Below are 12,302 nucleotides of genomic sequence, written 5' to 3'. Positions count from 1 at the left end.
GTTACTGCTACTTGTGCCACATCGATTGAAATCTGAGAAAGCAACTTATGGTTGCTCAATATTATCAAATGAAATGCGGCATCGGTTTCTTTTAAAGCTATTTACTTTATTTTCAGATATAGCTTTTTATCTCTGCTGCTTTACGCCACTCTAAACTCGTTCTGTTTATTACGTTTGCATTTTTTTTTTTTTTTTCTAAAACAAAGATCATTAGCCTTTTATTTCTTTAAACTACGTATTCTGGAAGGTTTAACTGGTCAAAAATATGCAAAAAAGTAACACCCAGTTTTTAATTATCAGTTGTCTTTCTGACTGAAGAATGACTATCGTGATTAAAGTTTAAATGGCAAAAATTATTGCAGCCTCAAAATTCGTGATGTTTTATGAGTAAATGAAAGATTCAAAAGTTAAAGAAAATAATGAAGTTTGTTAATGCTTTATTTACCAAAAGACTTGCTGATAATGATGAGTATAAAGGTTATGTTCTTAAGTGTGTTCAGTTAAACGAAATTAAATAAAGTTGGTGAAAGTAGTCTAATATTCTTTAACAATGTTATTACATACATCAAAATTTTACTAATGGTGCTAGAAAAATATATTCGCTTTTCGTTTGAACTCGTTGAACCAAGTATTTCTAATTGCATATGATTGCAGATAATAAGTATAAATTTTCGCTAAAATAATTTTTTTCTTCTTTAAATTATGGCAATATTGAAAAATTGGAGGAAATTACATCTGTGATATGCTTTCCTTTTTATTCGATAACAGTCACCCTCCTTTTTTATAACTTTATTATCCCACATTCGTAGAACTTATCATCCATTATCAACATAAATTGGGCCGAGTGCGATCTTATTGCATCATAATCTTCGTGACCTTTATCATTCTAGGAATTTTGCGGAAACATCATTAAATGATAATTTGATGGCACAAAGTCTGAGCTTCATGATGGATATAATATCACATATCAACTCAACTCCAATCATTTTTTACGAGTCGCTGAAGATGTACAAGTTCTTCCGTTATCATAGAGAAGCATGGATTTCTTAACGATTTCCAATTCAGAACATTTTTATCTGATTATTTTATCTAATTTTATTAGTTATTATTGGTAGACATTCGAAGCAAAATAAAGTAAATCACTATATATTGAAATTCCCCCAAACTAATAATATAAACTTTTTCCAGTGAATTTCTGCTTTCTATGTGGTTTGTGATATGTCATCACATTTTTTCCAGATATATTTTATGGCAAAGATCCATTTCTTCCCCCTCCATTTAACATTCTTTTCGTTTTTTAAATTTACCTTTAATTTGTTTTAATTTGGATAACTGGGGAGGGTGTTAAACTGCAACTTTGAAATATTATGATTCAGTTTATCCCCCCTTTGTCGAATTTCTTTTAATTAATGCGGAATTTAATATCGGCCGTTAAACTCTCAGCTTTTACAAGCACTGTGGATTATTGGAAAATGAATATGAAACTTTTTCTCATTTCACATTCTAAAATATGGCAATCCGAATCGGTTTCGGCAATCATTTGATCTCATCCACTTGAATTGTCTGACCTTAATATTGATCTCCATTGCTCATTAATTCTGATAGGTGTATTAAAATCAGTCATTAAAAATAAATTCTGTGTGTTTCTTTAATTTTCAGTAGCTTACTTCTATTTAAGGAAATAAGGGAAATAATATGGGGGGAATGCTATTTCTCACTCTATGTTAAAATCAACGCAAAAGAAATTTTCTTTTTCTCAATTCATTTTAAAACCAGCATCTTTAAATATTATGTTGAACGTACTTTAAAGTAACAGACAATGAAATAAGTCGTAGTGCTCTAAGAAAGTATTCGTAAAAGGTAGTTAAAATAGTTGTGAAAACTGCAGTTATTTTTACACAAATCTAAGAAAAATAAATTATCCGATGAGAATCGTTTGTTGCTTTCAAAACTGCAGTCCGTACGTAAGAACTACTTTTCTTGCTTTTTTTTTTTCTTCCCGAAATCCTTTTCCTTTCCTGATTTGGCTTTTATGTATATACAAAAACAGTGGTGAGTTATTGTTGCATAGCCATGAAAGCAAAATAAAGCATTTTTTATATTTTATTCATAAATTATATGTTTACAGATAATTTGAACCTACCAGAGAGCACAGAAAATATTGGCAATTAAATGAGCTTTTTTGGCATTAGTTGACATGATTCTTCATGGAATCAATTTGTACTCTCTCGACACATATCAAAAACGCCTCATCAGTTTCATTTTGAAATCCATTGCATTCTTCGGATGCGAAAGTATGACATGCCAACATAACATAGCATAAACTAATTAGTAATGACATTTGGCTTGCGTCTTCATATTAATTTATTCCGTTCACATTGGAATCATAACTGTGCGGAAGGAAACATTTATTATAAAAATATAATACATTTCATTGTGTTATCATTTGATACTGAAATTTACTTTAGAATATAAATGAGAGACAAAATTTGATTTCATTTCACCATTTCATTCCTTAAAATCATTTCAAATTATAAATACGGAAAATAGCTCCAACGCAATTATGCTTCTTCCAGTAAGAAATGAAGAATCCCAGTGAACTTTGGCGATCGATGAGTTGGCGGCAAAGTTCTTCCTAACTCGCCAACCCTCCTACCCGCCTCTTCCCGTCCCAGAGTTGTCGCCGGGCATCCTTCTTAGTAAAGCAGTCATCCTACCCCACCCTCACAAATTCCAATACTGCGCGTTTCTCTCTTATCTATCTTCCTGCCTGCCTCTTTCGCATGCGGGTGTGCATGCATGCAACGTTCGTACTCCCTAACCCCAGTCTTTCGAATTGAGTGATAAATTATTTTTTAATCATCATTTCCCATCAGTCAATGGAAGGATCATTTCTCCAGGCAGTTGAACGGTGATGTCATTCCAGAAATTGTATTGGACTCCCCGCCGAAGTTGGTAGTTTCCATCAGTTTCAACAAGTAGCTGCTCTGTGGTAATCACATGGCGTCGGAATTTAGAAGTAGTGTTCATCGGCAATAAAATCTAGTTTCAAGTTTCCAAAGATGCGAATTTGACAGCCAACAAAGAAGCCTTCAACTGTGAGTGTTGAAACGGTACATGCGCTTTCTAAGAGGTCTGTCAGTCGAGCTGTCGTTTCCTTTTTTTTTTTTTTTTTTATGGAACTGTTGGTGAATGATTGATATTCTTCTGAAGAAAGAATTACTTGTTGAGCCTGCGTGCTTTTTCCCGCGAATTTTTTGTAATAGCTCAGTTTTGGAAGCTATATACTGCTACGTCTTCCACTGAAATTAATATTGATTGTTTGGAGGCTTTTTTAAGTATAAAATTTCCCAACATTTTCTAATAGATTTCATATATTAAGAATTTTGAAATACTTTTGATGAAGTGATTGTTTTTCTTTATTGGTTTCTCATATCCTCGAAAATAAAATAAAGAATGATAGTTTTTGTTCGCTTTTCATCAATCTTTCTGAAAGCTGAAGGTTGCTTGCCACTCATGCAGAAAATTTTTTGTGAATGGATTCCCACGTTGTAATTTCATAGCAGTTGAAGCAAGACCAAAGAATGCTGAATTGTTTTCAAGGAGCTAGAAAGTAATTAGTGTTTTAAGATAACATTCGTTTTGAGGACCATGGAAGATTCCAACAGCTGGACGAGAAGAAATCATCATAGACACACCAACGACTGGATTTTAGAAAATAACTTGGACGTTATTCCCACCACTACAAATCACCCGCATTTTGTTCGAATCGAAGTAAGTTTATTAAAATTATATAAAATTTATGGTATTGAGAAACTTATCTGAAATAAACACTTAAGTTATCATCAAATGTAATTTTGTATCGCCGAAATTGTAATTGTATTTTACATGTGATTTAGTTTAGTTATTCTGTAATTAAAAATTCCTAAAATCTTTTGGGAAATTGTAATTGTATTTTACATGTGATTTAGTTTTGTTATTCTGTAATTAAAAATTCCTAAAATCTTTTGGAAAAACCAGGACCATTTGAAATTTCTTGAATTTCATTTTTCTTGCATTAAGACAATTGTCTTTAATTATAAAAACTGTTCAAGTTAACAACTGCATTTCTTTAATCTGTGTTAGTGTGGTAAAAAAAAAAAAATACTTTTACATTAAATATGATTTGGCTAAGTTTGGGACAAATTTTGCTTCCATTGATTTCTGAATCACATATTTGTTGTTTTGTTTAAATCAGCAATTATAAAAGAAATAAGTTACTACAACACACTGTCCTATACTCAAAGAAGGACTTTCAGGTGATTTATTTTACTTTCTTTTGTGTAATTTAAAAAAAATTAATTTAATTTAGTAATTAGTATAGTTTTTAATTCAAATTTCTTTCTATTATTATTCCATAAGTGTGGAAAGAATTTTTCTTACAATATTGATTTAATAATAGTGATTGGCACGTAAGCATTCTTACATTAAAAAAAAAAAAAACCTTGACAAATAAATTGCATATTTTTGTGCATTTTGTTATTTTATTTATTGTCAACATCTGTTTGCTTGTTTACCCTATTGTGGAAAATTTTATATGTAAGGAAAGAAAAAAAGTTTTATTGGATCTTTTTTGTAAAATATGATTTTGAGTAAAAATTAATAATCCATGAGGTTAAATTATTTTTTAAAAAAACGTCTGTGAAGAATTTTTTTTTATCAACAGTAATATAGTATTATCGAATCTGTAAAACTAGACATGAAATTATGTATAATTTTCGTCTGTTACTAAATTTACTAGCATGAAATCAGCAAAAATGTTTACATTGCAATCAAAATATTGGATTCATTTCCCTTTAAAAGTGTTTGTTTAAAATACGAACAACGTTTTTTCAAAGTAGCTTCGTTCAAAAAATGCTCTAAAAATAAATAAAATCTTAATTTGAAATATCAAACGATCTTTTTACGAATTCTTTTAGAGACAGAACTCTCCATTTCGTCATTTTTAAGTTTCCGAAAGAAAAAGAATCTTTTGTTCTTATTCAGCTCTGGAATTGCTTTGGTTAGCGAATCGAATGATTTATTCAATTTTAGCTTTGATCTGGTGAATTATCTCCAGTAGTTTTCTTCTTAAAATCCATTCTTCTCCATTTATATATCATTCAGTACTTCTTCCTATTGCATTAAGTTTCTTGAATTACGCCTCCGGTTCTCTTTTATTTCGCTTTCATTGATCTTCTTCCTTTTTCTTTCTATACAAACATACGATTACGTTTCGAGTTATTGTAGAAGTCAGTTATCTGAAAGAAGTTATGGAACTTTTATTTTTGTTCGTTCCGTATTCTTCCACTTAAGCGCGATTGTAGCCTTGATTTTTGTGTGATGTCTTGCTAATTTTCCTGTTATTTAGTTTCTGATCTGAATTAAATTGTTATTGAATAAGAGAGCCAAATTTTGTCGTCTTCAGTTGTTTTGCCCAGGTAGAACTTTCTGATGCTGAACTGTATTGTTATAATCAATCCTTTGATACTAGTGATATCAATACAGAAATAGAATTTGACCCTCACTAAACATAATCTTTGAAAATGTTAAGGCGTTTCGATTACAGAACTTCTCATTAGTGAAAATTATTTTCTTGAAATAGAATTTCTTGAATATATCAAGTAACAAATTAGAATGCACTCTTTGAAAGAAAATTACACCAATTTTAAAAGTTTTCTGTTTTTTTTTTTTTTTTTTAATTTTTATGTTATTTTATATATTTATACTAATCAAATATATCATCATCTATTTGATTCTTAACAATTTTGAGGTAATTATAATCCTAATAATAATAATAGAATTATCGTGTGTACAATCGCATTTTTTCTACATGAGATAATTAAATCTATTTATATAATATTATTTATCTGCTACTAATTCCTATAAAATGGAATTCATTTATATATTAATTGGCTTTATAAAAATTGACTTTTAATTACTATAATCGTCACGAGTGAAATTTTATTAGTTTATATGTAAAATAGTAAATAGCTGTTTTTCTAAAGTAACGAATACAGTTTTTGTTTATAATATAGTATTGTACTATGAATAACAGTGTCTGCTTTACTATATAAATTGCTAGAGTAAAGAGAAAATTTCAATTATTTTCAGTGTTATAAAATTTTAGTTAAATCAAAGTTTAGGGCTCTAAATTCTTTCTCTCTCAGTTTTTGCACTGAAAATATTTGATACAAGTCCTAGTTAAAAAAAAAAATGAAGTATTAATTAATCATATCTGAGAAGAAAGCGGATTAAAATTATAATGAAATCATAGTAATGAATCATTTTAAATCAATTTGATTTTTTACTTTTTTTTCCCCTAGTTAATTTTAAGCATAGGAATTGTCGTCAACCGCTGTTTAACCCTGCTGTAAAGAAAATGGAGTTATATTTTATCCCGAGTTTGATAAGTACAATGATACTTTTGCTTACTAAGTTGTTTGTTAATCAACTAATCTATTTTTTATTTATGTTTTTATGAATTTAAATAGCTTTTCTGGGTAATTAAAACTGAAGGAAAATTATTTGTCTGTAACGGAGTATTGTGGAGGTATGGAATGATTCCTCCACTTAAATGTTCAGAGCTTCAAGAAACACTATGGCATTTTTAACAAGAACAAGAGTAAATTTATTTTATACAAACATAAGTAGCTCCTTCGAGTTGGAAAGACATATTAAGTTCTTAAGATTACATAGCGGATAGTGAAACAGCAGTATCCAAAGTATAAAGAAACAATTTTAAATATTCATCTCAGAATTTTGCTTGTATTCCGAATTAATGATTTGTATGGCCATATTTTTGAACATTGCTCTAAAACAGAAACATTTTATCTGTGATTGGTACGATATGTCATTTAAAAGAATGATAGCAGAATTGAAAAATTCTAAATCTCCTTATTTAATGCAACTCATTTTCTTATATTTGTCAGTACAGTAAAGTTTTTAGTATCCATGACTGATTTAAATGCCCGCATCAGAATAGCCGTACTTATTCGAAACTTAGGCTAATCAGCTAAAAGTACGTCATTAGCCAATGAAAAGGAAGCGCAGATTTGAGTACTTTTAGACGAATCTATTCGCCTTTTATTCTCATTTCATAATTACGAACTAATCGGATATGTATGGTAAAAGAGAAAGGTGGTAATCAAGAGAAGGGAGAATACAAAGGTGAAGATGACACGCAGAAAACAGGAAACGATTCCAGATTTTTATAAAATGTATATTATACATCTATGTTAGTACAAAATGAAGCTTCATTTTATGTATAACATTTTTTTTTTTTTTAATTCTGGCTACATTATTGTGTACAATAAGTTATCCGAAATTATATGCCATCACATTAAAAAATGCGTAATTTTCATCTGACAAAGTGTATGATAATCTCAAAATATTGTTTAATTTTTCTTTTGCTGCCTCCAGCATTGTTCAGAAACTGGTTGGTTAATATACTGTTTGATAACGAATGGCTCGCTGCGATCGGGTTTTTCTAAACGAAACACAAATGTAAGCCAGTTTCTCATTGAAGTTCTCCAAGAAGATAATCTATCCCGATTTATTGAAGATTAGTAATACCTCTACCTCAGATACTTCCTGGATATCCGAAATCGCTTTCTTCTTCAGAAAAGCCTCTCTAGTTCCTTTACTATTGACTGAATATACTAAGTGGACTTAGTATCGTAATTCCACAAACGTAATTCAAAAGCTCATCTGGATTAAAAATATTACATATTTCCGAAATTATTGTATTGAAATTAATTTCTTTTAGTATGTAATTATGTAAATGCATCCAAATGTTCTGTCTTTGTACTTTAATGTATGACGATACAAATCTTTTTTTGCAATCGTGTAAGGAAACCCTAAGTAAAAGAAACAGAAGGATTCCCAATTTAGCTAATATTAACAGTAAGGTGCAGTATGAATAATTCTTCTTAAATCGCCTTTCTTTTGAAGTAACTATGGGTGGTAACTGATATCGGATAATTTGAAAGAAAATATGTCTTTGCCTAGAAAAAAAGATACAATCTATCCACCCACTAAGAAAACAGTAGCTCTTCCCTTTGCGTAATTGGTGCGGAAAATGTTTACAGTGTCATCTGATCTATCTTTACGATCTTGCATTCTTTTTAAAACAGTGCAAACATCTTGTCATTGATACCTTGTATGTCTGCAACAGCCTTCTCGTGTCTGTGAAATACTGTTTTATTTCAGAGTTAAACAAATTCTTTTGTAAAAGAATTTTATGAATCTTGATAGTTTGTGTTTTTTAATTTATATACCCTTGCAGGATAGTTAAGAGGTTCAGAGAAAAGTCCGAATTAGAGTAACTGCTATTTATTTACAGGTTACATTACACACAGACAGTTTCGATAAAAATATTTGGAATAATTTTAAAATTTTGTGTGTGTGTGTGTGTGTGTGTGTGTGTGTGTGTGTGTGTGTGTGTGTGTGTGTGTGTGTGTGTGTGTGTGTGTGTGTGTGTGTGTGTGTGTGTGTGTGTGTGGACGGACCAGAGCATGCAGCACATGCCATCGCCAGATCTGAACTCAGAGTCATAACGCTACAGGGCATCAGAGAGCGCTGTCTCTGACGTCATCTTGGTCCTTTATGATTTGGTTTACAAGAGCGGCTTCACACTTTATTTTCAATCGGACCCGGATAAGGCATCACTCCTGTAAGCAGAATGGTTATGATAATAATAAAAAAATTTTAATGAAAGAAGTTTTAATCACTGATGTTAACTGCAAGTGATAAATTTTCCGAATTCAACACAATTTCATTGAACTTCTTTCAGAAAATTTCCATTTGAATTTCATATTAGAGCATATACGATATCCCGATACATCATTTGAGAAGGTGTATATATTTCTTAATGTAATAAAAAAAATATTAAATGTAATTAAAGAAGTCAGATTAAAAATTGCAGGGCTCAGCTCACTAACTTTTGCTACTATCCAGCATTACAAAATGTAAATAAGATGAAAAGTTTAAGATCCCATAACTAATTTTTATTCATTTATGCTTAGCTTTATGCGTGCTCTGATAAATCAGTTAATTTAAACATTTAACAAAAGAAACTTTCATTTGCTAGATGTTAAAACAAAACTTAATTTTTCACATCCGGTAATGACCCAGATCAAAAAGATGGGGATATTTTTAACTCCACCCAGCGTTACAGATGGACGGTTATATATGCTGATTGCATGCTGTTCTCACCAAGGTTTTACCAGAATATTTGTTGAGAATCAGAGGATGCTCAAGACCGTTGTCAGTGTAATACCATTAAACATTTGTATTGGAGTTTTCGCGCTTAAACATCCATCTGTAAAATCCAGGCGAGGAATCAATCCTTGCGTTCTTATCCGACGATACGAAATTAAGAATAAAAAAGTTATCTGATCTCAAGAATTTTGACAGGAATAATAAAAACATTGTTTATACATATGCATTAATATCTACTCTGCTAGTCATAGTGGCATCAGAAAATAACTAAAAAAACGCTATTTATTTATTCATCTCGATCTAGTTAAAAAGGATTTACATGATCTGAAGTTCCATCATTCATGTAGATAAAAGGATACATTTCTTAGTTATATGTCTGTAATTTATTGCCACTGACATGGGCTATTTTTTTATCGGAACTTAAATTTTAAGCACGCAAAATAGAATTAAACAGTTACCTTGTATTATGCCTTAATGCTTATTTTTCTCAATTGACAAGGGAAAACTGTTACAAATGAAAAGATTAAATGCAAGCCGAACTATTGATCTGTAAAATGAATAGGCGAAAGAGTCGTTTAATATAATTTCTACCAGGTAATGAATTGTTTACGGAAGAGAAATCGTTGTTACTTCATGGCGATTTACTACTTATTTGCATTTCGAATAGTTTAATGCCTTTGTTGTTGCAATTAGATCGAAACTGTTGTAATGTTTCTTCGTTTAAGAAAACTGTATTGTTAGGAAGTGTTCCGACCGTGCGTTTATTTATAGCATTGCCATTTAAAGAGTTCCACTTCAGCTATCATTTGAATCAACTCGCTCACTTTCTGTGCGGCACATTTTGCCACCGACGTTATCTACTCTATCTCGTGACTTCTGTCAGCTGCGGGCAGGCTCCCGATCTAACCAGTGACTTATGTTGGTGGAGGAGAGCTCTTGAGCAAACTCAGGGTAGTGCGGGGGAGTGTCTTAAAAAAATTTCGCTCTTTTCTTTTCTAGCGCGGATGTTTTTGGTGGGAGTTGGAACACGTGGTGACGGATCGCGTCAACAGATTACAAATGCCTACCATATGCCTTCTTTCTTCGTCAGGCCTCTGGGGTGTTGACTTCTTATCTGCCTTTTGTGGATTTCTCTTGTTTTAACTTTCGTTTCTTTGATATCTGGGAACATGACCTACAGGGTAATTAATACATTGTGAATTAAAGCCGGTGCCCCTTTGTGATAAGTAAAATTTTTTATGGCGCCTGTCTTTTTTCTTATTGCTTTTTTATTTTGTCATATCTGTTGTTGGATTGAGATGTATGTATTATAAACAGTTAAATGTTTCTCTTTTATGTAAGTTACACTGCTGATATAGTTCGTAGATAAGAGGCTAAGCAGTGGGGAGTCGGAAACATTTAAATTGTGGAAATGTCATTGGATGATAATAAATCAGAGAATGGGAAAATTATTAGTTACTCTTTTCATGGGATTTTTTATTATTTTAATGCATTTATAAGCTGTTTAATTCGGACACGACGATACTTTCAGTTATTGGAATAATTCTGCGCCTTATCTCTAATAATCTTCATATCGAATTATTCAGTTTTACAGATAGAAATGCATTTAATTCGTAATTTGCATTGCCCATTTTCTTTTCCGACTTTTTTATTTATTTATTTATCTGGTTGAAAAAGGAAGGATTGGAAACTATATTTTTTTTCTGAAATATGACTGATAAGTTATTTGTTCAGTTTTATTCTGAGAAATATTTATGGACTTTTCCAGCCTTATTTTTAAAAATTATTTAACTAAAATTTATAATCATCAAATTTCATAATTCATCTTCAATATATTTTCAAAAGTTTAACTTTAAATATCGATCAAAATTTCGTACTACAAAATAATTCGCTTATAACTGATTGCTAATTCAGTTATAGACGAATTCGATTGTATCAGTGACAATTGAGGTTAACAATACGAGGAAAGATGTTCAGTGTATCATTACACGTAAATAAATAGACCTGAATGTAATTAGCTGATATATTTCAAACTAATTTCTTTCAGTTTGATTAGTATTTAAATTAGCATATATATTTGAGAAGAATTCTGTTTGAAATAATAATAATCGATATATTCAGCATAATAAAATTATATGTAAAAGAGGAACTTGTCTTATTTCATGGACCATTTTTTAAAATCGGAAAATGTTTGATATATTATCTCATTCGTCAGTAATGCAGTTATTAGTAATTTTTAACAGGCTGTGCATTTGAATTTGAATTGTCATTGACTATTATTACTTTAAAAACCATAGATATTTTATATTGGCATATATTTTTCGATTCAGCGGAATACTTGACTGCTAATCTTTTGATAAATAAACTTATTTAATAAAAATAGACTTTTTAAAAAATCTAGCAACATTTTGAGGTCTTTTTTCTTTTTAGGATTATAGTTTTTTTCCCTCCCTTTCAGAAGTTAAATATTTAAGCTTAAAAATTTTTTTATACGCTTCCTCGAGTTTTGGTTTCGGTTCACTTAATTCAGTAGTATCCAACTAAATATTCTTGATAAAAATTGTATACTATAAAGAGTAAACATTGAATAAGATTTTATATATTTTAAGGAAAATTAATATTCACATTTGCCTACTGAATACTATATTCGTCTTCTTGAAAATTTATGTTTTCACTAATACTCTCATTAACACGTTTAGCGCCAAACTTATTTTGGCGTGCTTTTCGTCTAGCCAGTGATATCCGATTTCTTTGATGTGCTGACTACCTATGTAAAATTGCGATAGGATGCAAGCAGTATATTGTGAACGCAGGCACTATATTTAAATTTATTAAAAGAATATAATTTTTATAACAGATGCCATCAGTGAACAATTGATAACATAGTTTGAATGAAATTTATATTATCATTCAACAGTGACCGATGTGGCCTGAGCAAAAAGTATAGAAGTCGCCGGTGATTGGCGAGTTACAAAATTTACCCTTTCTAGGGCCGTGGGAAGTATGCTTCCCACCAAATTTATCAATCTTTGTATGAATTTATGTAGATTGGCATCAGTTCT

General features: G+C 30.6%; 1 protein-coding gene across 3 annotated transcripts in view; it reads left to right on the top strand.

The window, feature by feature from the left end:
* LOC129989167 (colorectal mutant cancer protein-like) overlaps positions 1-12,302 on the top strand; it is a 113,334-nt gene that overhangs the window by 29,549 nt on the left and 71,483 nt on the right. Inside the window, exon 1 of one of the 3 annotated variants that reach the window (XM_056097545.1) lies at positions 2,712-3,774. The exons of the other annotated variants lie outside the window; for them this stretch is intronic. Within the exon in view, the coding sequence (XP_055953520.1) occupies positions 3,652-3,774 (123 nt within the window). The 5' untranslated portion in view covers positions 2,712-3,651. Of the gene's footprint in view, positions 1-2,711; positions 3,775-12,302 lie in introns of those variants that run through there. 3 annotated transcript variants of the gene reach the window in all.

Source organism: Argiope bruennichi, chromosome 2 (genome assembly GCF_947563725.1).
Source record: "Argiope bruennichi chromosome 2, qqArgBrue1.1, whole genome shotgun sequence".
NCBI lineage: Eukaryota > Metazoa > Arthropoda > Arachnida > Araneae > Araneidae > Argiope > Argiope bruennichi.
This window is presented reverse-complemented; position numbering and strand designations above follow the sequence as displayed.